The 26,534-nt window shown below is 34.9% G+C and overlaps 1 protein-coding gene across 1 annotated transcript in view; it reads left to right on the forward strand.

Moving 5' to 3' along the window:
- The window catches only part of LOC149138092 (disease resistance protein RUN1-like), a 33,051-nt gene extending 13,023 nt beyond the window's left edge, over positions 1-20,028 (forward strand). Inside the window, exons 3-5 of the mRNA XM_089450244.1 lie at positions 18,734-18,907; positions 18,999-19,218; positions 19,309-20,028. Of these exons, the coding sequence (XP_089306370.1) occupies positions 18,734-18,907; positions 18,999-19,218; positions 19,309-20,028 (1,114 nt within the window). The remainder of the gene's footprint in view (positions 1-18,733; positions 18,908-18,998; positions 19,219-19,308) is intronic.
- The last annotated feature ends 6,506 nt before the right edge of the window (positions 20,029-26,534 follow it).

The raw sequence follows: 26,534 nt of genomic DNA on the forward strand, positions 1-26,534 counted from the left end.
TGAACACTCTCTCCCTCTCTAAGTTCATGAACTGCTCATGAATCTTGTTGGCTATGAAGGTGGCATAGTCATACTTGACAGCAGGGGGCTGTCTTGGGGAAAATATGGACATCAAAGCAAATACAGTTTCATCCACAATCTCACTTGTTCTTAATCCCAGGATGTAGGAAATCATGTCTATGAGCATTTTGCCAGTCTCACTAAACCAGGCATGGTGATAGGGAATTTTGTATCTGGAGTGACAATTTGGTGGCATAAACAGCTTGGAAATTCAGTCAACTTCTGCAGAGGACAACTTGGAGGCTTGGTCCAGCAAATTTTTCATAGTGAGAAGGACCAAAGGCTGAGTTGGCTGGAAGTGCAACATCTCATTTATGGACTGAGGGGTAATATAAAATAGGAAATTTCCAGCAGGGTCCATCACTGCCCTTTGAGAAGGCTCATAATTAGCACAACATTGATGGATGAGGTCAGGAAAGACATTGACTGCAAGGAGGTAGTATATAGGCATATTAGACTCCCAGATTCCAAGTAGGTCAGTTTTGTTCCTGTGGCTATTCCTTATTTCACAGAAAGCTTGCAAGTGAGGCTTTTCACCCTCCTTGTCATCAATCTGAAAATCCCTGTCAGCTAGAGGTAACCACTCCAACTGCCTATGAGGTGCATTCAAGGGTGCAATGTTTAGGGCCACTGGAGCCTCCATGATTTACTGTGCTTATAATTGGATTTGAGTCTATGTCTCAACAGGAAGCAGAGTTATGACAGAGGGCTTTTTAGCAGGAATTTTGCAGTTTGAGTTCTGTGCGAAGGTGGCCTTACTGAGTGGAACTCAAAGGAAATACAGAGTCTGCGGGATTTTTAACGAGGAAGCTTAAAAACAGTGGGAAGAGCGCGGCTTTTACAGGTGCTTTTGGTGGTTTTGCAGGCAAACAGGAGCTTGATTTCAAGCTTTAATGGACAATTTATCAGAGGGCCATAGAATTAGTAGGTTTTGCTTGAAAATATGGTTACATAGTGAGGCAGAGCGTAGGAGCTTGCGGGCGATAGTGTTTTTGAGTTGAATTTAGCTGTCTTGGTAATATTTTATAGAGAAATCATGAAAAAACAGGGTTTATTGGTGATTCACGGGTAAATACCTATTTATACGAGACTTTGCTATGGAATGCAGTTGTAGAGTGAGCTGGGGGAGTCAGTTTTGCAGTATGAATGCGCCTGGGTGGAAGACTGGGATGCTAATGGTGAATTCGACGTATTTCTCATGCACGTTCTTCGCTATTGGTCGCATAAAAATAAACCAAAAAACATCACTTTCGTGAGTTTTAACAAAAAATTGGGTTTTTTTTCGGACTTTTTGGCGCTTTTTGTGCTGACATCAGCATGACGTAGATTTTCTCGCGTAGCGAGTACGGAGGGTGATGTGGCAACTGATGTGGATGGGTGGCGGGGTGGACACGGCGGACTGTACAGTAGCGCGGGTGTTGACATGGTGTATGACGTGCGTGGCGGGGAGAACAGGTGGTAAATGGTTTGCATCATACCGCTTTTGGTACGGGGGCGGTTTTTGTCAGAGCGGGCCCGACGCAATAGAAATAGGCCACGCGTCCCCATGTACGACGACAAAACCGCTGTCCATTCTGAGCTAACCCTCGTACAGTGGGGCGGCTCCAATATCAGTGTGGGCCGTTGGATCTGGTGGCTGCGATCCAACAGTTGACGGGAGGCGCAGGTGGTGGTATGATATGGCGCGGGGACCCGCCCATATATTTAATATTTTAATGTTTGCGCGAGGGGTTTAAACCTTAGGTTATGGGTTTATGTGGTATATATGGGTGGCTAAGGTTATTGGTTCAACCAGAAGTCAAACCAATTCCAACATATATGTTCGCACGGGGTTTTTTTAATGTATGGTTAAGTGTGGGGGTTTTTTTAATGAGATTATTTATTCAACCTGGTGTTAAATAAACCCTTGTGGAACATGTGGAGGGTTCTTATTGGACCCGGGTGGACCAATAATCCTGATAGAATTTTTAAATATGCCATATTAGGCCGGGGCGGGGTATTTATAATGTTTTTGGGTTTTTTATATAGTTTTTGTAAAATAGGGGAGGGGAAATAATTAAAGGAGCTATACAATAAGTCAGGATGTGAATATGAATATATGGAATGAAACTGCATGAATAAATGCTAAGTTTATAGAGGGAAAACTTAGGCATAGGGAAATGAAAGGAGTATGGAATGATCATTTTTACACAAGAAATGTGGCTTCTTTTCACTAAGTAAACTCAGACTTTAACTTAGCATCTCTCATAAAATGAAGTGAAGTAGGACTATTGGGCGGATCCCAAGGTCCTTGAGGGAATGTTAGTAAATGATTTCTGGGGGAATGATAGGGGAAATTAGTCATGCTTCCACTGTTGTGCAGCCAAACAACTGCCATGGTACTTGTGTCATTGATGAGATGAGTCCTTCTTGACAAGGCAAAAAGATCACAACCTTGTTTCTGCAACCTCAAACTACCTACCCAGCCTAATACACCTAGCATTTTTCTTCCTTTTGATTGGGTGCACTTGTACTTGCAAACCCTGATTTTCCTCTTTTCTTTCGACTGCCTTCCTATCTAAATCTACCCTTATCTCTTTCAAGGTCCCAGATTAAGCAGTTGGGCTCCTTTGCTTCTCTACTTAGCTAATGATCTGCCAAGCTTGAACTGTTTGGACAGACCTTCATTCTCTATTTTGCAGCAGGAAATTTAAACATGGAATGGCCCAGATTGAACTGTTGGGCCATCCATTAAGTGTGATGAGGCAGTGTTTGCACCTTGTGAACTTGCTTTGTACAAATAAGATAGTAGTGGAATTTTGACTGGCCACTTTCCTGGTCTTTCTTTGGGGTTCATTTTCTTTTTCTTTTGTCGACCAATTCATTCTTCTTGCCCTTTGATTTTTCTTTTAGGGCATACCCTCTTTACATTTTTTAATTTTCTTTATCTGTATACAAAATATGGAACCTTTGTAACATGGAAAGGATGATCATATTTGGCACTTCCATAGTCAATCATGAAAAATGAAACCTATTGGTATAGGAACCTAACAGAGCACGCTGTGTCAAATTATGATGCTCATTGAGTGACAAAAAACACCAAAAAATCAATAAATTGCATGCCCATCTATCAAAAGGAAAATATCACCATTGATCTTGATGATTTAAAAGCAGTGTCCCACTATACACAGGTCATGAAGTTTATGAGAGAAAAGGCTGGCTTGTATTCAGAATCACAACAAATCAGTAATAGAATTCGCAATTCAGAAGGAATTCCAGATGCTTGATTATACTTACTAAAATTGCCATAAATATGAGTAAAGAGTAGCATCAAGGATGAGATAGGTGTTGAGAAGATGATGATGGATGCATTAGACAAGACAATTTGGGGCTACTACAATATAATGTCTATTTATTTGTGTTGTAATATGGCAAAGGAATCAGAGAACACAGACAAAAAATCAGAATTGAACACAAACACTCAGAAAACTTACTCATTCAATTGCTAAAGAGGGTTTTTATACACAGTGGAGATGTTTCTAGAGTCAGTGATGGTGGCTTCTTCAGGAAGGTATTTGACTCTCGAAACTTCTTCCTGAATTCTCCACAAAGAACTAGACTGTGCATTTAATGTAGGTGGTTGGAATTAATGGTTTCTAACACTCCCCCTTAATTCCAACCATATGACAAATATAGTATAGCACAATACATAACACACTGTAAGCATACTCTTAATTGTCATGCCTGTTGGTCTATGTCTCAACGAGGCTTACAACATAATCTCAATTTTCTACAACACATAACTTACTTTTACAAAACTCAAATTTTTCCTTCCCAAGAGGCTTAGTGAATATGTCAGCTACATTCTCATTTGTATTACAATATATTAGGGAAATTTCTTGTGATTGAACCTTTTCTCTTACAAAATGATATTGAGTGTCTATATGCTTTGACCTTGCATGAAATACAGGATTGTTCCCCAATTTGATGGTGCTTTAATTATCACATCTGATCACTGTAGGTTCTTGTTGACCTTCACCAACATCTTCAAGTATTCTTCTAAGCCATATAGCTTCATAGGTGGCACTACATAATGCTTTATACTCTGCTTCAGTTGATGACAAGGAAACTGTTTCCTGTTTCTTACTACTCAATGATACAACTACTAATCCTATACTGAAGACATATCCAGTGGTGGATTTCCTATCATCTGGATTTCTGGCCCAATTAGAATCAGAATGACTTGTCAATTCAACATTACAAGCATTAGCATATTCAAGACCAAAATTAATAGTTCCCTTTAAATATCAAAGGACCCTTTTTGCAACTATCCAATGGCTTTCATGAGGCTTAGCCATGAATTGACTAAGTATGCTTACTGCATAAGCAATGTTTGGTCTAGTGGTAGTAAGATAATTCAGACTTCCCACTAATTGTCGATACAATGTTCCATTCACCTCTTTTGTTTCATCTTCACTTCTCAATTTGATATTTTGTTCCAATGGAGTACTCACTGCTTTACATCCATTCATATGAAATCTCTTTAGTACTTCATTTGTATATTTGCTTTGTGTGATTAAGGTTCTTCCATCATCTCTCCATACTTCAAGACCTAGACAATTGTGCATCTCACCAAGATCCTTCATCTCAAATTCCCGTGATAACTTCATTTTTATATCTTTAATCAATTTATCAGCACTCCCTGCTATTATTAGATCATCAACATATATAGAGAGTAATAATATATCCCCATTTTTATCTATCTTGACATACAAATTAGGATCATTTTTTCTTTTGTTAAATCCTTGCTGAAAGAAGAATTTATCGATTTTCTCATACCAAGATCTAGGTGCCTATTTTAGTCCATATAAAGCCTTTTTTAACTTGCATAGAAGATGTTCTTGTCCCTTCTTTACAAATGTTTCTGGCTGGACAAGATAAATATCCTCTTTTAAGTCACCATTTAGAAAAGTTGACTTCATATCTAATCGATGTAGCTTCCAATCATATTTAGTTGCTAATGCTATCATTATTCTGATTGTATTCATTCTTACAACCAGAGCAAAGGTATCTTCATAATGTATACCTTCTTTTTGTGAATAACCTTTTGCAACCAATCTTTCCTTATACTTGTCTATGCTACCATCTGCATTAAATTTTGTCTTGTATAACCATTTTGATCCTATAGGGACTTTATTTTCAGGTAATTATGTTAATTCCCAAGTTTCATTTTTCATTATAGATTCATATTCTTCTTTCATAGCTTCCATCCATTCTTTATGATTTTTAGCTTGCTCATAATTTAAGGGCTCAAAAGCAGTCATTACTTGAGACATTAAAGCATAATCTTTATACCTGATAGGGGTTTGAATATGTCGTGTTGACCTTCTTAGAAGTTCATTACACTGTGGAGTGCCCTCTCTTCTTCTTCTTCTTTGTGGAGTGCCTTCATCACTTCTTTGTGGGCTTTGAATTTTTGGTATGCCTTCTAGAATGTCCATGTGTTCTTAAGCTTGAGTTGATTCCACAACTTCTCCTTCTTCCTTAAAGCTATCATAAGGAGGCTACCATACATTACGTTCATTTTCTTTTATTTGTTTATCTACATGCTTATGAAATATAACATCTCTACTTGCAAAGACCTTGTGAGTACTTGGATCATACATTTTATATGCTTTTTGATTAGTACAATATCCAATAAAAATTCATTTGATGGCTTTGGCATCTAACTTTCTCCTATCCTCTTTAGGAATATGAGCGAAGGCCTTGCATCCAAATATCCTTAAATGACTAACTTTAGGTTTAAAACCATAAAATGCTTCAAATGGTTTTTTGTGCTCAAGATATTTAGTAGGGCTTATATTTTTAAGATATACAGTTGTATTAATGGCTTCAGCCCAAAAAATATTAGAAAGTCCTTTACTTTTTAACATGCTACGAGCACATTCAACTAATTTTCTATTCTTTCTCTCAGCTACTCCATTTTTCTGAGCGGTATGTGGTACAGTAAATTGTTGCATAATTCCATTTTGTTTGCAATATTTGATAAAAGCTCTTGAAGTGTACTCACCACCTTTATCTGATCAAAGAATTTTAATGCTCTTTCTTGTTTGCTTTTCAACCATACTCTTGAATTCTTTAAATTATTCAAACAAAGCACTTTTGTTTCTTATAAAGTACACCCAGTGTATCTAGTTCTATCATCAATAAATATAAGAAAGTAATATGCTCCACCAAGAGACTTATTTTGCATTGGACCACATACATCAGTATGCACTGGTTCAAGTATTTCATGTTTTCTTCTATTTTCATGCATATCAAATTCTTCCCTATGTTGTTTTCCTAGTGCACAACCTTCACATTCAAAGTGTTCACCCTTAATATTTCTATTTTTAACTACGTGGTATTACTTTCACTACTTATTTTATCTTAGTTTTTTTTTTTTATTCTCCATTTTTTTCTTGTTTTGAATCATATTTATGTTGGAATTATGATGTATGTGTTGTTCTTGATGGCAACCCACTTGTAGCAGAACAAATCACTAACTAGATGAATCTACAAAAGAGATATCAGATGTGACAAAATGCATGACAGTAGTGTTTACAGATGTGATGAAATGCAGGGCAACTTCAAGGAATCAGTTCAGAAGGCAACTCACTCAGATGAAAGATCATAGTATAGCAGGTAAACAACAAAGAATTACAGATCAGTCTTCACAGAATGAAGAAAGAGAGGTATACGCAGGTTCACCATTGACCAAGCTACGTATGCACACAGGTTTGACACATGGAAGTAGCATATACCTTATAAAATATGTTTTAGTTGCTTCTGTTTGCTATTGCAATGTTCTGGGTTCTGGCTTGGGTTCTGGTTACTGTATTCTAGTGACAACATTTTGAATGATCAGATTGATGGGTTGTCAAAGTGATTGATTGATTCAGTTGTGGTTGGTTCTGTAGAATTTTCTACAAATTAGCTAGCTCTAATACCATGTAGAAATTTCACCTGTAGAACAAACCGATATATGCAATCTCCTAAAGCATAATACTTGTTCTACTTCTACAAAACATCAAGCGGAAGCATAATCGAATTCATGAGCAACATCAAGTAGAAACATGAATAATGATCAAGAGAAATAATCACACATAACACAAGATATATCTAAGGGAAAGCACCAGCATAAAACCCCAACCATGTATTATCAATCAAGTGGAAATCCTCTTCACAATACAAAAAGAATTAGCTCTCAAGCTATCCAGTTCTCAATGAACTATGAAGATATGAAGATATGTCTCATGAACCAACCAAGCCCTGTATATAAAGGCTTTACCTATGGTCCAATCCCTATTTCCTTATGCAATTTTCTTAGGAAATAATAGCAAAAGCATATGCAATTAATTCCAAACATACCAAGTCAACCTATGGTCCAACTACGCAATCCTTGAGGACACTAGTTCCTCAATCATGCAAAAACTACTTACTAGAAATAGTCAAGCATCTGATAGTACACTGTCCCACATCTGATCTCAACTGGGTCTCTGACAGAACTGACATGCAACAATTATCCATGAGTGAATTCTCAGTTATCTAAAATAATAGTTGTCACATGCATGCAAGCATTAATAAACTATATTTTATTATTTTAACAACTTGTTAAAATAATCTAACTGGACTTGACTAGTTAGAACTAAGTCAACTGATTCTCTCATTATAGAACTCATACTTATTCCCTCAATCAGTGGAGGAAATTAAGGATAAATTCCTCAATCAATGGGACAACTCATGTGCATGTTCACAAAGACTTCAAATTCAAATTTCCTTAACTAATTACTTCAACTGAATTAATTAATTAATATTTCCAACTACGGTTAAGACCAAAATTAATTTTACTTCCTATAGATAGACTAGGGACTGTTATAAATAGGAAGAGACCCAGAAATGCTATTTTTAGAACTTTCTATTTTTAGCAGTTTCACCTCTCACCCAATGTGGCCAATGACCTCACTGGCCAAATTGCTATTTTTAGACATGCTATTTTTAGACATGTTATTTTTAGCAGGTCTATTTTTAGCACATTCTAAATTTAATATTTCTTGTTGCACATTTTTCAACAGGTTCAAAAGGAGATTGGTTGATGCAAATATATTTGATGATTGAATGATGTTGTTGATCGATCTAGTTTGAAAATTTATGAACCATGGTCCCTGGAAGAAAAGAGAAGGTTGTAGCCTTCTGTAGGCTAGCACCTACGTACTAGTAAACATATCAGCTAGTACAAGAGCTAGGGGGTTGTAACTCCCTTCCAGTAGAAGCTGGAGAATGAGAGAAGGTTGTAGCCTTCTGCAGGTAGAAGCCTGTGTACTGGTATAAGACTGCACCAGTACAAAAGCTATAAACAGAACTTTCTTATTATTAAAAGAAGACAGAGACGATTGCAACATGTGGTTTTCACCCACATTAGGTTTCCACCTTATATCTTGGTGTTCATGTGTGTTGCTTATGTGTGATGCTTTATTCTGTTTTTACTGCACTTTCTAATGAACTCCTAATATACTGGTTAAAGTTCAATGCATGATAATTTGGGTAAATCAAAATATTTGTGCATATACGATGGTTACATTAAATACAGTTGCGTATACATGCTAGTTCACTAAGCTCAAGTAGCATGTACAAATTAGTTTTGAAAATTAAATTATTGATATGATAATACTGATTCACCCCCCCTCTTTGTATTATTTCCAACAATTGGTATCAGAGCAGGTCCTTCAAAAGAACCTTGATCGCTTGAAGGAAGATCCATCATCATGAGTAATCAAGAAAGCAGGGAATCCATCAGACCACCAATCTTTGATGGAAGCAACTTTGTTTATTGGAAGGTAAGAACCACAACCTATCTTCAATCTCTTGAAACAGATGTCTGGGAAATCGTGGAAGGAGGATATACATTTCCATCAGCAATTCCTACAGATACAACAGGTAACAAGCAATATGAAACCAATGCCAAGGCTGTCAATACATTATTGGGAAGTCTGTCACAATCAGAGTTTGTCAAAGTTTTGCAGCTCAAATCAGCCAAAGAGATATGGGACAAAATCGTTCTATGCTACGAAGGAGACTCTCAGGTAAAGCGTGCTAAACTGCAAACTCTCATAATTCATTATGAAACTCTCAAGATGCACAATGATGAAAGTATAGCTAGTTACTTCTTACGTATAGATGAGATTGTTAATTGCATGAAGAATCTGGGTGAAGAGATAAAGGAAGTTACCTTAGTTGAAAATGTTTTAAGATCCTTATCTAATAAATTTGAATCAAAAGTATCTGCCATAGAAGAAAAGCAAGATCTACAGACTATTACTATGACACAACTTCATGGAATATTAACTGCCTTTGAGATGAGAAAACGAGGTCCATCAGATATGAGAGAAGCCGCATTTAAAGCTTCAGCGAAAGGAAAAGAAGAACTCAATGAATTAGGACATATTTCAGAAGAAGAAGAGGAAGCAAACTTTGTCAAGAAGCTTCAATTGGGCTCCAGAAGATTCAAAGGTAAACTACCTTTCAAATGTTTTTCCTGTGGTAGAGTCGGTCATTATGCTGCCAAATGTCCTCATAAAGATAAATATGATAAAGAGAAGGGATCTACAAAATGGAATATAAAACAAAATGTAAGTAAAAAGAGCTACTATACTCATGAAGATAGCGATGGTTTATCAAATAGTGATGAAGATGAAAATAGTAATGACTATAGACTTCTAATGGCTTATGAAGATGATGACTTCTTGGATGCTTTAGATGAAGATGACCTTTATGAAGAAATCTCTAAACTCAAAATCTATTTAGATGAAAAGAATATGATTATAGATACCTTGACATACCAACTTGTTGAAAGAGAAAAGCACAATGAAGAGCTAGAATGTGAAATTGTGGGTCTAAGAAAGGATCTTGAGAAAAAAGAAACTATCAATCTTAGATTTGCTAAAGGATCAGAAACCTTAAATGAAATTATCAAAGTGCAGTGCTTTCCTATAATAAAGAAAGGTCTTGGATATACTGAAGAAACATCTCAATCACAGAAGCCATCAACCTCCACTAAAAGCTATCTTGATGCAGCAAAGAGTAGTGAACAGTTTGACAATCATCAGCAAAGGCATAAAGTAGATCACCAGGTGAATCAAGCTCAATTTACTTCAAGGATGAACAGAAGCCACAATCAACCTCAGGTAAATCGTACTCAATTTGCTTCAAAGATAAATATCAATAGAAACTACAATCAACAGGTCAGTAGATTCGATAATCGCAGGAACTTCTTTAATGGTCAATGTTTCTCATGTCATAATTTTGGACACAAAGCTGCTCAATGTGTTGCTTACAAAACTATCATGACTAGAGAAGCATGAAATCAAAGGAATGTGACAGGGATCAAGAAAAGTTCCTATAATAACTTTTCTCTTCTTGAAAATGAAATAGAATGCTCAATTTGTAACAACTTTGGCCATGAAGAATTTGAATGCAGGAGTAAATTTCGGCAAATAGCTCAAAAGGAGCAAACTCCATTAAATCCCAAAATATGGAGAAATAAAGAACCGCAAACAGAAAGATGTGGTATAGCCTTGTATGTAGAAGGACAAGAAAACCATTAGTACATCGACAATGGATGCTCAAAACACATGACGAGTGACAAAGAAAAACTACACTCATATAATGCCTTAGAAAAGGAAAAGAGTGTCTCGTTTGGAAACGAAACTCCTGCTGTCATAAAAGGTAAAGGCTCTATTTTCTTGAAAGAAAAAGTTAAAGTTGGGAATGTTATGTATGTTGATGGCTTAAAGCATAACCTGTTGAGTGTGAGTCAAATGTGTGATCAAGGAAATGAAGTAGTGTTTCGATCAAATGGATGTGTTGTTCGTGAGCTTGATACAAGAAAAGTTGTGATCAAAGGGACAAGAACTCCAAACAACCTATACATACTCAAGGGAGGACAACAACAGTGCTATCTAAGAAAAAATGATGAAAACTAGCTATGGCACAGAATATTGGGACATCTAAGCTTTTCTCAAATAAGAAAAGCATGCAAATTCCAGGCTGTTCGTGATCTTCCAGATATCAACATTCCTGAAAATACCATATGCAAATCATGTCAATTTGGTAAGAAAACTAGATCTCACTTTATCGAAAAGGAGCGGTCAGCTAGCAAACCTCTTGAACTTGTTCATACTGATTTATGTGGACCATTAAGAAAAAAAGCACCTCGTGGAGAAGAATTCTTTATATTGTTCATTGATGATTTTTCCAGAATGTGTTGGATAGGTCTTCTAAAGCATAAAGATGAAGCATTTGAAAAGTTCAAAGCCTTCAAAGCTTTGGTTGAAAATGAATCAGATCACAAAATCAAATGCCTCAAATCTAATCGAGGAGGGGAATTTACCTCAGATGAATTCTTTGACTTTTGTGAACAACATGGAATAAAAAGGCAGTTCTCCACCGCAAGGACTCCTCAACAAAATGGAGTGGTATAAAGGATGAACATAATTGTTCAACAAATGGCTCGTGTTATGCTAGATGAATCTAAAACTCCTGCAACCTTCTTGGGTGAAGTTGCATTCGTCGTCATCACTATTCTCAACCAAGCAAATGTTCGGGTAAACAACACTCAAACTCCACATGAACTTTGGTATGGTAAGACTCCTACTGTAAAACACTTCAAAGTTTTTGGAAGAAAATGTTACATCAAAAGGACTAATGAAAAACTTGGTAAGTTTGAACCTAGAGCAGATGAAGGTATTCTTCTTGGCTACTCTTCCCGAAGTAAAGGATATAAATGTTATAATAAAAGACTTGGGAAAATTATTGAATGTAATGATGTTGTGGTTGATGAAGCATGCAAAAATCCAAGACAAATAAAAACTGAAGATTATGACAATGAAGAAGATGAGGATCATTTTCCCACATCAAATCACACTGATTCTGAAGAAGAAACCAATGAAGCACCAAAAGAAGAGATAACAATATAAGAAAAGGCTCTGTCCATGTATGTTCAAAAAAAACATCCAGAAACTCAAATTTTAGGGGAAAAAGGGGCAGGTGTGCAGACAAGAAGAACCATTGCCGAAGCCTCAAGGTATCTAGCATTACTATCTTCCACTAAACCTCAAAATGTAAATGAAGCATGCAGAGATTAATGTTGGGTCAAGGCCATGAATGAAGAACTTGAGCAAATTGAAAAGAATAATACTTGGGAATTAGTTCCTAGACCTCATGATAAGAATATCATAGGAACTAAATGGATATTCAAAAACAAGCTAAACGAAAATGGAAAAATGATTAGAAACAAGGCCAAATTTGTTTGTAAAGGATATGTTCAACAAGAAGGTGTAGATTTTGAAGAAACTTTTGCACCTGTTGCTAGACTTGAAGCCATAAGAATGTTTCTTGCTCTTTCTAGTTTTCAGAAATTCAAAGTATACCAAATGGATGTAAAATCTGCCTTTCTTAATGGAGACTTAGAAGAAGAAGTCTATATTGAACAACCAGAAGGATTCATTCTTGGAAATGATGCAAAACTTGTATGCAAACTCAGAAAAGCTCTCTATGGTCTAAAACAGGCTCCAAGGGCATGGTATTACCGTCTTGACAAATATCTCCACCAACAAGGTTTTTCAAAGGGGTCAGCAGATAGCAATCTATATACAAAGATGGACACTGATAAATTGCTAATAATTGTTGTGTATGTTTATGATATCATTTTTGGTAGTAATGAAGAATCCATGAGTCAGAATTTTGCTTCAGTAATGCAGCAAGAATTTGAAATGTCCTTGCTTGGTGAGCTTACCTATTTTCTTGGTCTACAAGTTCAACAAAATAAAGATGGTATTTTTCTCTCACAAACCAAATATCTCAAACAGATCCTGAAAAAGTATGGCATGGAAGATTCTAAACCAGTATGTACCCCAATGGTAACAGGATGCAATCTTAGCTCAAATGATGAATCAACAACAGTACATCAACCAACTTACAGATCCATGATTGGTAGTCTGCTTTATCTAACAGGTACTCGACCAGACATCATGCATGCAGTGGGAATAGTTGGAAGATTCCAAGCAAATCCAAAGGAATAAAACCTTCATGCAGTCAAAAGGATTTTCAAATATCTTGAAGGAACATAGAACTTTGGTTTATGGTATCCTAGAGATACAAATCTTACACTACATGCATATGCAGATGCAGATTGGGCAGGAAGTGTTGATGACAGAAAAAGCACTAGTGGTGGTGTATTCTATATGGGTTCTAGGTTAGTGTCTTGGTTCAACAAGAAACAAAGTTCAATTGCATTATCTACAGTTAAAGCAGAATACATGGCTGCTGCATCTTGCTGCACACAATTACTTTGGATGATGCAAACCTTGCAAGATATTCAGATCACATGTACTCCACCTATCCCCATTCTATGTGATAATACAAGTGCCATCAATATTTCAAAGAATCCAGTCATGCACTCCAAGACCAAGCACATACCCATCAAATATCATTTCCTACGTGAACAAGTGCTTGAACAAAAGGTCAAATTGGAGTATGTTCCCTTCAAAGAACAAGTTGCTGATATATTCACTAAATCACTGCCCAGAGAGACATTTGAATATCTCAGACAAAAGCTAGGAGTAGTTTTTGCATCGTCGTGCTGTTAAATCCTATCTTTTAGAGAAAGGTGGTTATATGCGAGTTTCATGAAGTGTAGCCACGTACATACGCAAGTTTCTATGGGCATAGTTGTGTATATGTTGGTTTGAAGAAAAGCAACGGGCCAGACTAAAAAAAAAGGGTCTGCTATGGTTTTGTCAATTATCTACTCCGTTTGATGATGGTTTCAATCTGCTGATATATTGGTCCTCATAAAGTTATTGATAACTTGATGTATATCTGATTGATGATGATGCTTTGATATCTCTTACTGACATATGCAATGATCAGATCTAACAGTGAATAGGTGGAACAAGTTCAGGGGGAGAACATGATTGATGATATTTTGGGAACTAATAATGGACATATACATGTTGTTGGTCTGGATGCTGTTGACAGATGTTGTTGATGGTGCAGATCATATGATAGTTGCTGATGACTATCATGTTCTTGTTTAAGATATTTGGTCTCTGTTATATATGTCATGTATATCTTTTAATGTAACGGTCATGGAAAAAACTAATTTGTAACCCCACTATGCATGGGATGGATGATGTAATGTTTCTTGTTTTTGACATGTATAAACAATTGGTATATCTCCACTTGGTTGGGTGGATGGGTCAAATTTGGTATCTCCCCACTTGGTTGGGATATGGATGTATGTATGAGTCATTGGTGATAGAAAGGTCATTTGTGATGTATGTATAGAGTCATGTTCTTCTTTTAGAACATCTTTTTGCAGAATTTGCTTATGCTCTGGGGGAGCATTGACTCGATCATGGGAGCTCAATCAACAAACTTCAACATATTAGAGAATTCAACATGCACTCAAGGGGAGCATGACCCTTTGCCCTTGATGTCAAAGGGGGAGAGTGACTTGGTGTGGTTGTTTCCATTAAGTCCAAAGGGGGAGATTGTTGGAATTATGATGTATGTGTTGTACTTGATGGCAATCTACTTGTAGCAGAACAACTCACTTGTATATGGTAACTAGATGAATCTACAGAAGAAATATCAGATGTGATAGAATGCATAACAGTAGTGTTTACAGATGTGATGAAATGCAGGGCAGCTTCAAGGAATCAGTTCAGAAGGCAACTCACTCAGATGAAAGATCACAGTATAACAGGTAAACAGCAAAGAATTATAGATCAGTCTTCACAGAATGAAGAAAGAGAGGTATACGTAGGTTCACCATTGACCAAGCTGCGTATGCACACAAGTTCGACACATGGAAGTAGTGTATACCTTATAAAATATGTTTTAGTTGCTTCTGTTTGCTATTGAAGTGTTCTGGGTTCTGGCTTGGGTTCTGGTTACTGTATTCTGGTGACAGCATTCTGAATGATCAGATTGATGGGTTTTCAAAGTGATTGATTGATTTGGTTGTGGTTGGTTCGAAAGGAGATTGGTTGATGCAGATATATTTGATGATTGAATGATGTTGTTGATGGATCCAATCTGAAAATTTATGAAACGTGGTCCCTAGAAGAAAAGAGAAGGTTGTAGCTTTCTGTAGGCCGGCACCTACATACTAGTAAAAATATCAGCTAGTATAAGAGCTAGGGGGTTGTAGCTCCCTTCCAGTAGAAGCTGGGGAATGAGAGAAGGTTGTAGCCTTTTGCAGGTAGAAGCCTGCGTACTGCTATAAGACTACACAATTACAAAAATTGTAAACAAAACTTTCTTATTATTAAAAGAAGACAGAGACGATTGCAGTAGGTGGTTTTCACCCACATTGGGTTTCCACCTTATATCTTGGTGTTCATGTGTGTTTCTTAATGTGTGATGCTTTATTATATTTTTACTGCACAGTCTAATGAACTCCTCATATACTGGTTAAAGTTCAATGCATGATAATTTGGGTAAATCAAAAGATCTTTGCATATGCGCTAGTTGCATTAAGTACAATTGCGTATACATGCTAGTTCACTAAGTTGAAGTAGCGTATACAAATGAGTTTTGAAAATTAAATTATTGATCTAATAATATCGATTCACCCCCCCTCTCAGTATTATTTCCAACAATTTCCTATTACCTACAATATGGAGTAGGTAATATGAGAACTGATACAACGAGTTACATGTATTTGCATGAATTTTTTGAATTGGATAATCTTCTTGTTCTCTCAATCTTTATCGTCTTTTCTTCATCCTATCTCTAGTGTTTTCTCGCCCTTCCTCTATGTTTGGCACTTGCTCTCCTTTTCCAGATCGAATTCTCCAATTTCCCATGTTTTTTTGTCAATTTTTGTCTAATTTCCATGTTGTGTTATTTTCCCATGAATGAACGTTCTCTATTATTTTTCTATGAATGAAAATTCAACTCTTAATCCCTTGACCGTGCTATTTAAAATTTTACTTGAAGCACTGGATTGAGCTTCTTAAGTGCTCGTTCAAGGTGTTGAGGGCCTAAAGAATAAAGTTGTAGCTCCTCTTTTGTAGATTTCTCTACAACACCGTTTTGTAACCTATAAGACTTAAGACATTATTTTCTATTAGGTGGCAGCATTGATCACGTTGGATTCATGAATGAATCCTTTATCTAATGGCATATGAGTTTGATATTTTCCAATTCATATGATATTTTTCACCTAATTTCTTTTAAACGTTATGCTTGAAATTTTTTTGGACACTTTCAAAGGGGCTAAATGAAAAATCAATAACATAAAATATACAAAACCAAAAATTTCAAAAAATACCACCATCTTCATTTACAAGTCCTCTTCAAAAAAATGCTCTTGGTTTTTTAATTTATTTATATAGTAGAAAAAATCGCCCATGAATGCATTTGTCTCAAAAATGTAATATATATATATATATATATATATATATATATATATATATATATATATATATATATATATATATATATATATATATATATATATAGATTAAAAATTATACATTTTAGACTAAATTATTGCACGTGAACACACACATATGTGTTAAGATGTGTGAAAATTTGCAAGGACAAGCATTTCATTTATATGAATTTTGAGCGCTTTAATTTTAGAAAAGAGTAAAATTTTAAAATTTTATTGCCACATTTGGCCCAAGAACATTATCCATCTTCATGCATTCACCAATAAATAAATAAAAACTTAATAAATTTGATTAATAAATGTAAATAAAAATATAAAAATATTTTTTAAAATATAAAAATGTGAAATATATACAAAATATAAGTATTAGTATAAATTAAGATCCATTTAACCATATAAATTAAAACAAGTGCTACATGGAAACTTAGTTCATCTAAACTAATAATAATTGTTAATAGGCAAATCGATTGCTATTGTAAAGCCTAATACACGAATCCATTGCTATAGTAAAGCCTTTACAGATAAATTGATATATGAAGTGGAGAAATTAATTTCCGACTTGCATACATTTGGGTGGTTAGTAAACCACTAATAAGTCTACATTTACATTTTTGCTAATGAAGAACACATAAATAACAGCAGGCAATAAGTCATGGTGAGTTTATTTATTTATATTTTATTCCTATACATTTTTTAGGCAAAGACTTGCATAAATTATGATGGACAATAACTAATGGTAAATATGTTATTTACCTAAATATAAGTTATTTTCAAAGATTTATATTTTGGGTAGTTTTGCAAGTGCAAAAAATATAATGGCATGAATATTGAAAATATATCTAAAAATTATGTCAAAACATGAGTGAGACAATGATCACATGGCATTGTATGCAAAGGGTACAATGATATTTTTAAGATAAATTGGCTAGTTAAATGTTCAAAAATAATTTTTTAATAACATTGAAAAATAAATATCTATTTTTCAAAGTTAAACATTATAATTTACATTAGTGAATGCTAAACTAATAGTAGTCAAAAGACAAATTGATTGCTACCATCCTCTCTTGCAAAGACTAATAATGACACATTCATGAGAAATATATTTCAAAACTTCGTATTTAAATGACACTATTATATATATTTCATAAAGCTTAGATTATATGGCCAAAACCATTACATCGAGAAGAAAAAAATATAATTGTGAGATTCTCACAACTTCAATATTCAAGTAGAGCCATAAAAAAGTCTTGTTGTCTCTACATTAAAATGTGAAAATTATATAAATATAAATAATATTATTAAAAATGAATATATAACTATTTCACAAAATAGTAATTTACAAAGTAAACCCCTTAAATTGTTAATTATAAATATTTTGAAAAATTAAAGTATCGTAGATCTATTTTCATTCTTTTCCACATTTGAAAATTTTGATTACTTCTTAAAAAAAAATTTCAATTCTATTTTACATTTTGAAAATTTTGATTCCTTGTGTAAATGTAAAGATAAAACAAATCTATATTATAATTCGCTAAACGAATTTGCGGCACTTCCAGCACTCCACTAATTTGATTCCTTCCGTAAATGTAATGATAAAATAAATCTATATTATAATTAGCTAAACGAAATTGTCGACACTTCCAGTCATTGTTGTTGATAATGCTTCAAATATTAAAACTACAGTATAGCTCCATTAAGCTCATTTGCCGGTAGCTACTTTGCATTTGTTTTGAGACCAACCAAACTAATATCTGTGTAGTATGGCATCGTCTTCCACCTCTGCGTCCACCTTGTATGCAAAAAACAACTACAATGTTTATGACATTTTTATTAACCATCGCGGGCCTATTGCAAGAAAACATTGGCCACCTATCTGTACAATCGCCTTTGCAAACATGGATTGCGGGTATTCCTTGACAAGTGGGAATTGAAAGAGGGAGATCTCTTCCCTTCCCAAATCGAAGGCGCTATTCGGACAACGTCTGTTCATATAGCTATTTTCTCTCCCAGATATGCGGAATCCATTTGGTGTTTGAAGGAGTTGGTGTTGATGTTGGAGTCCAGGAAAACTATCATTCCCATCTTCTACAGTGTCCAGCCATCCGAACTTCGGTGGACACAGTGAGAAACTAGAGTCTATGATAGAGTCTTGAGCATGTTCCCGTGGCTTCATTGCATGCTCTATTGTACGAGGGATGAAAATGGGGTGTATGCTCGATCCCTGAGTAAGCTCGAAGACAAGAAGACAATCGATTCTCAAACTGGTCAAAAGAAGCCTCGATACGACTCCAACATTATTGGAAAGTGGAGGGAGGCTCTTTCTCAAGTTGAAAACATAAGCGGTTTCGACATGGAAACTTATAATGGGTAAGGACTCCAACTCTTGTTGTTAGTCTTAGCTTTTGTTTGTTAAATTGATATATTTATGACTGGTAATTGTAATCTGAATATTATTTAGTGACGAGCAACGGCTCCTCGAACACATTGTAGAAGTACTGAAAAATGTTCTGAGAAAACTCCATGTATCCAAATATCCAATCGCTTTGGATCAGAAAGTAGAAGATTTTGAAAGGAAAATTTATTTGAAACAACAAAGCAGGCAGATTAGAGTGATAGGAATTGTGGGACTAGGCGGGGTTGGAAAAATGACCCTTGCAAAAGAAATCTTTAACCGTTGGGTATCCAACTACAATCGATCTTGTTTTTTGTCTGTCAGAGACCAACCTTTAAATTCTTTGCAGAACATGCTTCTTAAGGACTTGGCTTAGTGGAATGGACAAATAAATAGCTCCGATGAAGGTATAGAGATGCTCAGAAAGTATCTCCCATCTTGCAAAGCTCTCATCGTTTTAGATGATGTGGATCATATCCAACAAATGGATGCCTTACTTTTTCCAGTGAAGGACATCCTCCAACCAGATAGCTTAATTTTAGTTACATCTCGCAATAAGGACATTCTTAAAAGCATGGGAATTGTAGAGTCGTCCATCTACAAACTAACAGGACTGGATAGACAACACTCAGAAAAGCTCTTATGCTCGCACTCCTTCCAACAATATCATGCCGTTGAAGGATTTGAAGAAGTAGTTGAAGAGTTTTTGAATGCCTGTGATGGATTGCCGTTATCTCTTATGGTGCTTAGCACCCATCTGCATCGAAAAAATGATTTGAAGTATTGGGAAGCCCAATTGCACAAAATCTCCAAAGTACTTCCCACGGATATCCAAAAAAGGCTTCAGATTAGCTATGATGGCCTTGATGAAGAGGAGAAGCAGATATTCCTAGACGTGGCTTGTTTCTTTATAGGAGAAGATAGGAATACAGCCATAAGGATCTGGGATGGATTCGAGTGGGAAGGAGAGCTTGGTTTTCTGAACTTACAAAACAATTTCCTTATGGAGGTAAACAAGTATAATCGAATAACAATGCATGATCATCTACGAGACCTGGGCAGAGATCTCGTGGAGAAAGAACCTCCACACAGTTAGCTTCGTCTTTGCGCCCAACTTACAACATTCTTAATCTGTTCGAGTGATCACATGTAAGTATTTTGAAGTTTTACATTGGCTCTCGAAATGGTGTTGTGCTGTGAAGTTTTGAATTCTGAAACTAATTTGAAAAAATGTGATTGTGTTATGACGATTAGGTTTTGAATTGTTAAAAAAATTTGCATAAATACTAGTCATGTTTTAGGTATGAGGAATTAACATGGTTGCTGAATGGCCTCCACGATTGTTTGAAAAGCTTGCGGAACATATGAGCAGTGTGCAGCTGGTTAGGGCTAAAGGTGATTCTGTGCAAAGCATATTCAACGCTGCACAAACACCCCAACTAATATGGCTATGCTGGGATAAATGTCTGTGCCCCTCCCTACCTTCATGGATTCCACTGGAGAATTTACTAGTTTTACAAATAGAAGGGGACGAATTCTATAATGAATAAAATATATAAATAATATAAATATAATGTAAATGATAATAATCATAAACAATAATTAGTTAAGTAGTTATTAGGTTGAAGAGGCATTTCTAAATGAGGCATGACTATTCATGAAGAGACACTTGTGTGATATATAAGCAAGCCTCTTGTTCTCATTGTAAATCATTCTCATTCTTATTCACACATTTAACATATAATATTTGTATTCTCATGGCTATCTTTATATTTCAAGTTTTTTGGAGTAATTAATTTTGTAGAAGGAACTTTGTTCACTTCATTTGGTATCAGAGCAGTTCGGTCCTCTAGGTTGCTTAACCGGTGCGCAGAGCTCGTTGTCCTATCCAAGTCTTTGACTATCGAAATTCGTCAACCTTGTTGTCGTATAATTGAAGCATTTTGCTCAATATTTGGGAGTTTCTCCTTTTCTCCATTTTTCTAGGCCTGTGGCCATATAAAAAAAATTAACCAAATATATATATATATATATATATATATATATATATATATATATATATATATATATATATATATATATATATATAATATATATATATATATATATAAGTAAATAAAATTAAAAAAAAAAAAAGAAGACAAAAAAGTAAAAGAAAAAACAAAACGGATACAAAATCTCATACCAAGTATATTTAAGACTTTTTATGTGGAGAAGCCCGTGGTTTTAAAAACAACCCATGGTAATTTCCCATGGTATTTTAAAAAGTTAAAGGAAAAAAAAAAAACAAAAAACAAAAAGAATACGTTTTACTTTTTACGTGGAGAACATTTTAACGGAGGTTTTAAAAACAACCCATGGTAATAGCCCATGGTATTTTAAAAGTTAAAGAAAAAACAAGGATACAAAAGCTCTTACGTGAAAGGTAAATATTACTTTTTACAAGAGGCTTTAAAAACAACCCATGGTAACAGCCCATGGTATTTTAAAAGTAAAAGATAATTTTATAACATTGGAGAAAAAAGGTGTGATCTAAATAATTTTTATCATTCAAATCTAAAGATTGTGACCATACCAAGAGTCACGTCTTATCCAAATTTTATGAGAAAAAAATATTATTATAATTATAAAAAAGATACTATATAAGCCTCATATAGTTACATATAAAAGGAAAAGTGGGTCTCAAAAAAGTATATATAAATTTTATATAATTATAATTTTATAATATATATAAATTAAAATTATATAATATATATAATTTATAATTAAATATAAAAAAAATATTATGTAGAAATTTTTATTAAAAGAGTGAACAAAAAGAAGAAGAAGAGGAGAATATTTTAAAAATATATATAGAAGAAATAAGTGATATTTTATAATAAAAATAGCTCCAGTTGACATATTGTTTACGTAAAAACATCAAGGAAAAAATGGAGACTAGTAATGAAAGGTTTCCTGAAACCCGTAGTACATGTGTTTGCACACTATTTAACATCAAAGGATCACTCATAGGAAGAGACATCATAATCTCTATCAGTCCTACTGAAAGAAGTAATTATGTTAGTCCTAAATGTGCTAATCAATTGGTGATTCCTGAATCAAATATAGTTGAAACAAATATTTTTGGCAAACAATATGATATAAGCAATCTACACATAAATATTGGAGATTATACTTTTACCTCACAATTCACCGTGCAAACCTTATCTTTTAATGATAGTGACATTGTTTTGGGATCACCATGGATGAAAACTCTAGGTTCCTTTATTCTAAATACTAAGAAAAAGTTTTTAACATTTTCTTACAAGAAGAAGAAAATAACGCTCCAAGATGTTACACTGAAACCTAATTCAGTAACGCCAGAAGATATATCAGATATTTCAAAAGTAATTTCTGAAGAAGGTAAAAACGTATTACAAAATATGCAAAATGAAATTGAAAAAATCACTATTGACAAAAATGAAGAAGTTTCTCGACTTAAAAACCATAGTGAAAAATTGCTGACGCAAATTAAGATACTTAAGAAGGATAAGAAGTCATTAGAAAACCAGGTACAACAACTTATCAAGAAGGAAGCATCAAATGTAGGAATTCAAGTTGATGACAAAACAACAAATGCCGATTCAGTGAATGTCACAACTCAGGAAGAAAACAAGCAAGTTGAAGAAAAGACGCACGTGGATGTTGCAGTTCAAACAATGAACATCCCCAGTGAATGTTTCATAACCAACTCAATAACATCTTTGCCAGAAGAAAATATAAAAATTGCCACATGCCCAATAAAGAGAAATCAAACAAAAAAAGTTCCATATCGGCATCCGAATCATGAGAACAAACAAATCAACCATGCTACATATTTGAACCAGTCAGAACCGAAACAACAAACTGATGTTCCGGATAATAGTGATGTAATCTCAATCCAGTCTTATGCTAACAAGTCGTTACAAAATTCCAGTGATCAGAGTACTATACAAAAGATTAATCTGCGATGGTATGATCCCTTCTCGGTGCGACAATTTTGTTTGTCACTAAGAAGATCATATAAACTTGTATCGACGAGGATGACTATTCTGAAATAGAAAGACTTTCGAAGCCGAAAAAAAGATCAAGCCTTTTTTCATCGACAAGCTTTGAGGACAAAGCTTTTTGAGGAAGGAGGCAATGTAACGAATAAAATATATAAATAATATAAATATAATGTAAATGATAATAATGACAAATAATAATTAGTTAAGTAGTCATTAGGTTGAAGAGGCATGTCTAAATGAGACACGACTCTTCATGAAGAGACACTTGCGTGATATATAAGCAAGCCTCTTGTTCTCTTTGTAAATCATTCTCATTCTTATTCAGACATTTAATATATAATATTTGTATCCTCATGGATATCTTTATATTCCAAGTTTTTTAGAGTAATTAATTTTGTAGAAGGAACTTTGTTCACTTCAAATTCAAAAGGATCTGGACACACAAATCCTAGGTAATCATGTAATTTTGTATGTTTTTCCTTTTATCATTATTGTAAAAAATTTCTTGCTCTAGAATAGGATACAGAAGCGGACATCCAGCGTCAAACATACTTTGAAAATGTGAATAATACAGGTACCTGTGTAGATTAGGGAGTTGCATATTGATTCTCCGGTTTCCAATATTCCAAAGTCCATCCGGATGCTGTAGCATCTTGAAAAATTAGTTCTGCACAATGGAAAAGAAGATACTACCGGTCTGAAAACTTTGCCTGAGGAATTTGGTGATATGTAGTCCTTAAAACACTTGGAGTTAACTGGTTTCTCAATGATTGAGTGGCTACCAAATTCCTTCAGCAACTTAGTGAACCTCCAAACCATTGACCTATCCCGCTACTCCCATCTGCAGATGCTCCCAGATTCCTTCGGCAACTTAGTGAACCTTCAAACCATTAGACTACGTCAATGCTCCCATCTGCAGAGGCTCCTAGAGTCCTTCAGCAACTTAGAGAACCTCCAAACCATTGACCTATCTAGGTGCTGCCATTTGCAGAGGCTCCCAGATTCCTTCGGAAACTTAGCGAAACTCCAAACCATTAACTTATTCGGATGCTCCCAAATACAGATGCTCCCACATTCCTTCTACAACTTAACAAACCTCCAAACCATTAACTTGTTTGGGTGCTCCCAATTGCAGATGCTCCCAGATATCTTCTGCAACTTAGCGAACCTCCAAACCATTAACTTGTGGGGGTGCTCCCAACTGCACATGCTCCCAGATTCTTTCTGCAACTTAGCCAACCTCCAAACCATTCACCTGTCCCACTGCTTCCATTTGCAGATACTCCCAAATTATTTCGGCAACTTAACCAACCTCCAAACCATACACCTGTCTGCCTGCTCCCAATTGCAGATGCTCCTAGATTCTTTCCGCAACTTAGCGAACCTCCAAACCATTGACATGTTAGGCTGCTCCCAACTGCAGAGGCTCCTAGACTCCTTCGGCAACTTAGCAAACCTCCAAACCATTAAACTGTCCATCTGCTCCTATCTGCAGATGCTCCCAGACTTGTTCGGAAACTTAACGAACCTCCAAACCATTACCCTGTCCCTCTACTCCCGTCTGCAAATGCTCCCAGACTCCTTCTGTGGCTTAGCGAACCTTCGAAGAGTTAACCTCTTTGGCTGCTACCATCTGCAGATGCTCCTAGACTCCTTCAACAACTTAGCGAACCTTCAAACCGTTGTCCTGTCCGGCTGCTCCAATTTGCAGATGCTCCCAGATTCTTTAGGCAACCTAGCAAACCTCCAAACCATTAACTTGTCCGGCTGCTCCCATCTACAAATGCTCCTAGTTTCCTTTAGCAACTTATTAACGAACCTCCGAAGCCTGAAATTGTTAGATACTGACTTAAAATAATTGCCTAGTGCTCTTGAATACTTCAGTAATTTAAAAATTCTGCATTTAGGGAGCAAATCGTTAGAAATACCCTCATTCAGTTTTTCAAGGAGCTTGGAGGAATTGGAGCTCAACTTTTGCTACAGATTCAAATGTTTGCCAGAGTCCATTAGAAGGTTGAATCAGTTGAGAGAGTTAACAATCAAAGAGATCGACAGTCTTGAAGTGTTTAAAATAGAGGATTGTCAACCAAGTGACTCGCCATTCATAAACTATGGAGGGGAAATTGAAACATTTAACAATTCAAGAGACCCTTCGTATGCATCCTATTCAGAAGATGTTTGCCCTTACCTTCAACATCTCAAAATTGTGGATTGTAATGCTTGGTGGAGGTTGGAGCGTTGCCACCAACATTGATAACTCTGGACTTGATAGATTGTGGTGCACTGAGGAAAGTAGGAAGGCTTTGTGGTCTCTCGAAACTAAAATCGTTGGATATTAGTGGGTGCATGGAATTGGAGGAACTGCCAAGCATGGGAACTTTGGTGTCTTTGAAGAACTTGAATGCAAACGGTTGTGTGAAGCTGAAGAAAATACGAGGATTATTGCAGTGTCCACAACTTTGGAGGCTAAGTGTTCGTCGGTGCGCTGGGTTAGAAGAGGTGGAAGGTTTTGAGCATTTTACGTGGTTGCAGCAGATTGATGTCTCTAGATATCACAAATTACAGTGTCCGGTACGGGAACAGTGGGAGATGTCACAGACGATCTGAAGATTTACTTTTCTCAAAGACAGTCAAAGTTTTCTTAAATTTAATGGCTACCACTTTCACCATCAAAGTGACCTATGTAGCCTGTGATGAAGGTTGACATAAGGATATTGAAATTCCCTAGCCCTCCGCATTATTAATTCAAATTATATATTTTTTGGCATGTGGCTTTAGTTTGGATTATTCATTTTAAATAACAGAATACAGAATTGTAAATTGATATGGTGGTCAGACCTTTGAGAAGTATTTATTTATTCGTGTAATATACGGTTACATGAGAACCGCGGCTCCTTATTAGATTGCGAGTGTTTACGTATTTCTTTCTCGCCCATCAAAAGGTCGAGTAAAATTAAAGGATTGTTGTTAAATGTTTGCATTATAATTTAAGGATGTTTTACATTTTAGTCTTTACTGTAATTTGATTTTATTATATATATATATATATATATATATATATATTTAAAATTTAAAATTAATATTATTATTTAATTTTTTACCATAGTATTTTATTTTATTTTTATATTCTAGTAACCAATGCTCCTGTTTTTAAGCAATTTAATGTTCATCTATTTTTTATTCTTTCTCTTTTAATGATTTTATCCTCGCTTAATTCGCATTCATTTCATTCTTTTTATGGGTTATTTTACTAACATAAAAATGGTCATATTTTTTTTGGATTGAAAATGTGTTATATTCAAAATATATATTTTTTTAATATTATTTTTGTTTTTATAACAACATTTAATATATATAATTATAAATACATTCATTGATATAATAATATAAATATATTTAAAGAAATTTTATATATATTATTTTTTTTAAAATAAATAATTTTGATTAAATATTTATTTCTTATTATAATAATAATTTAATTTTAAATTATGATTAAAAAACTTATTTAATTCGCGTATGACTATTTTATAATAATTTAATTTTAAAATTATGATTAAAATACTTATTTAATTAG

The sequence above is a fragment of the Pinus tabuliformis genome, chromosome X, assembly GCF_031772625.1.
Source record: "Pinus tabuliformis cultivar Carrire ecotype Pingquan chromosome X, CPIR1, whole genome shotgun sequence".
Taxonomy (NCBI): Eukaryota; Viridiplantae; Streptophyta; class Pinopsida; order Pinales; family Pinaceae; genus Pinus; species Pinus tabuliformis.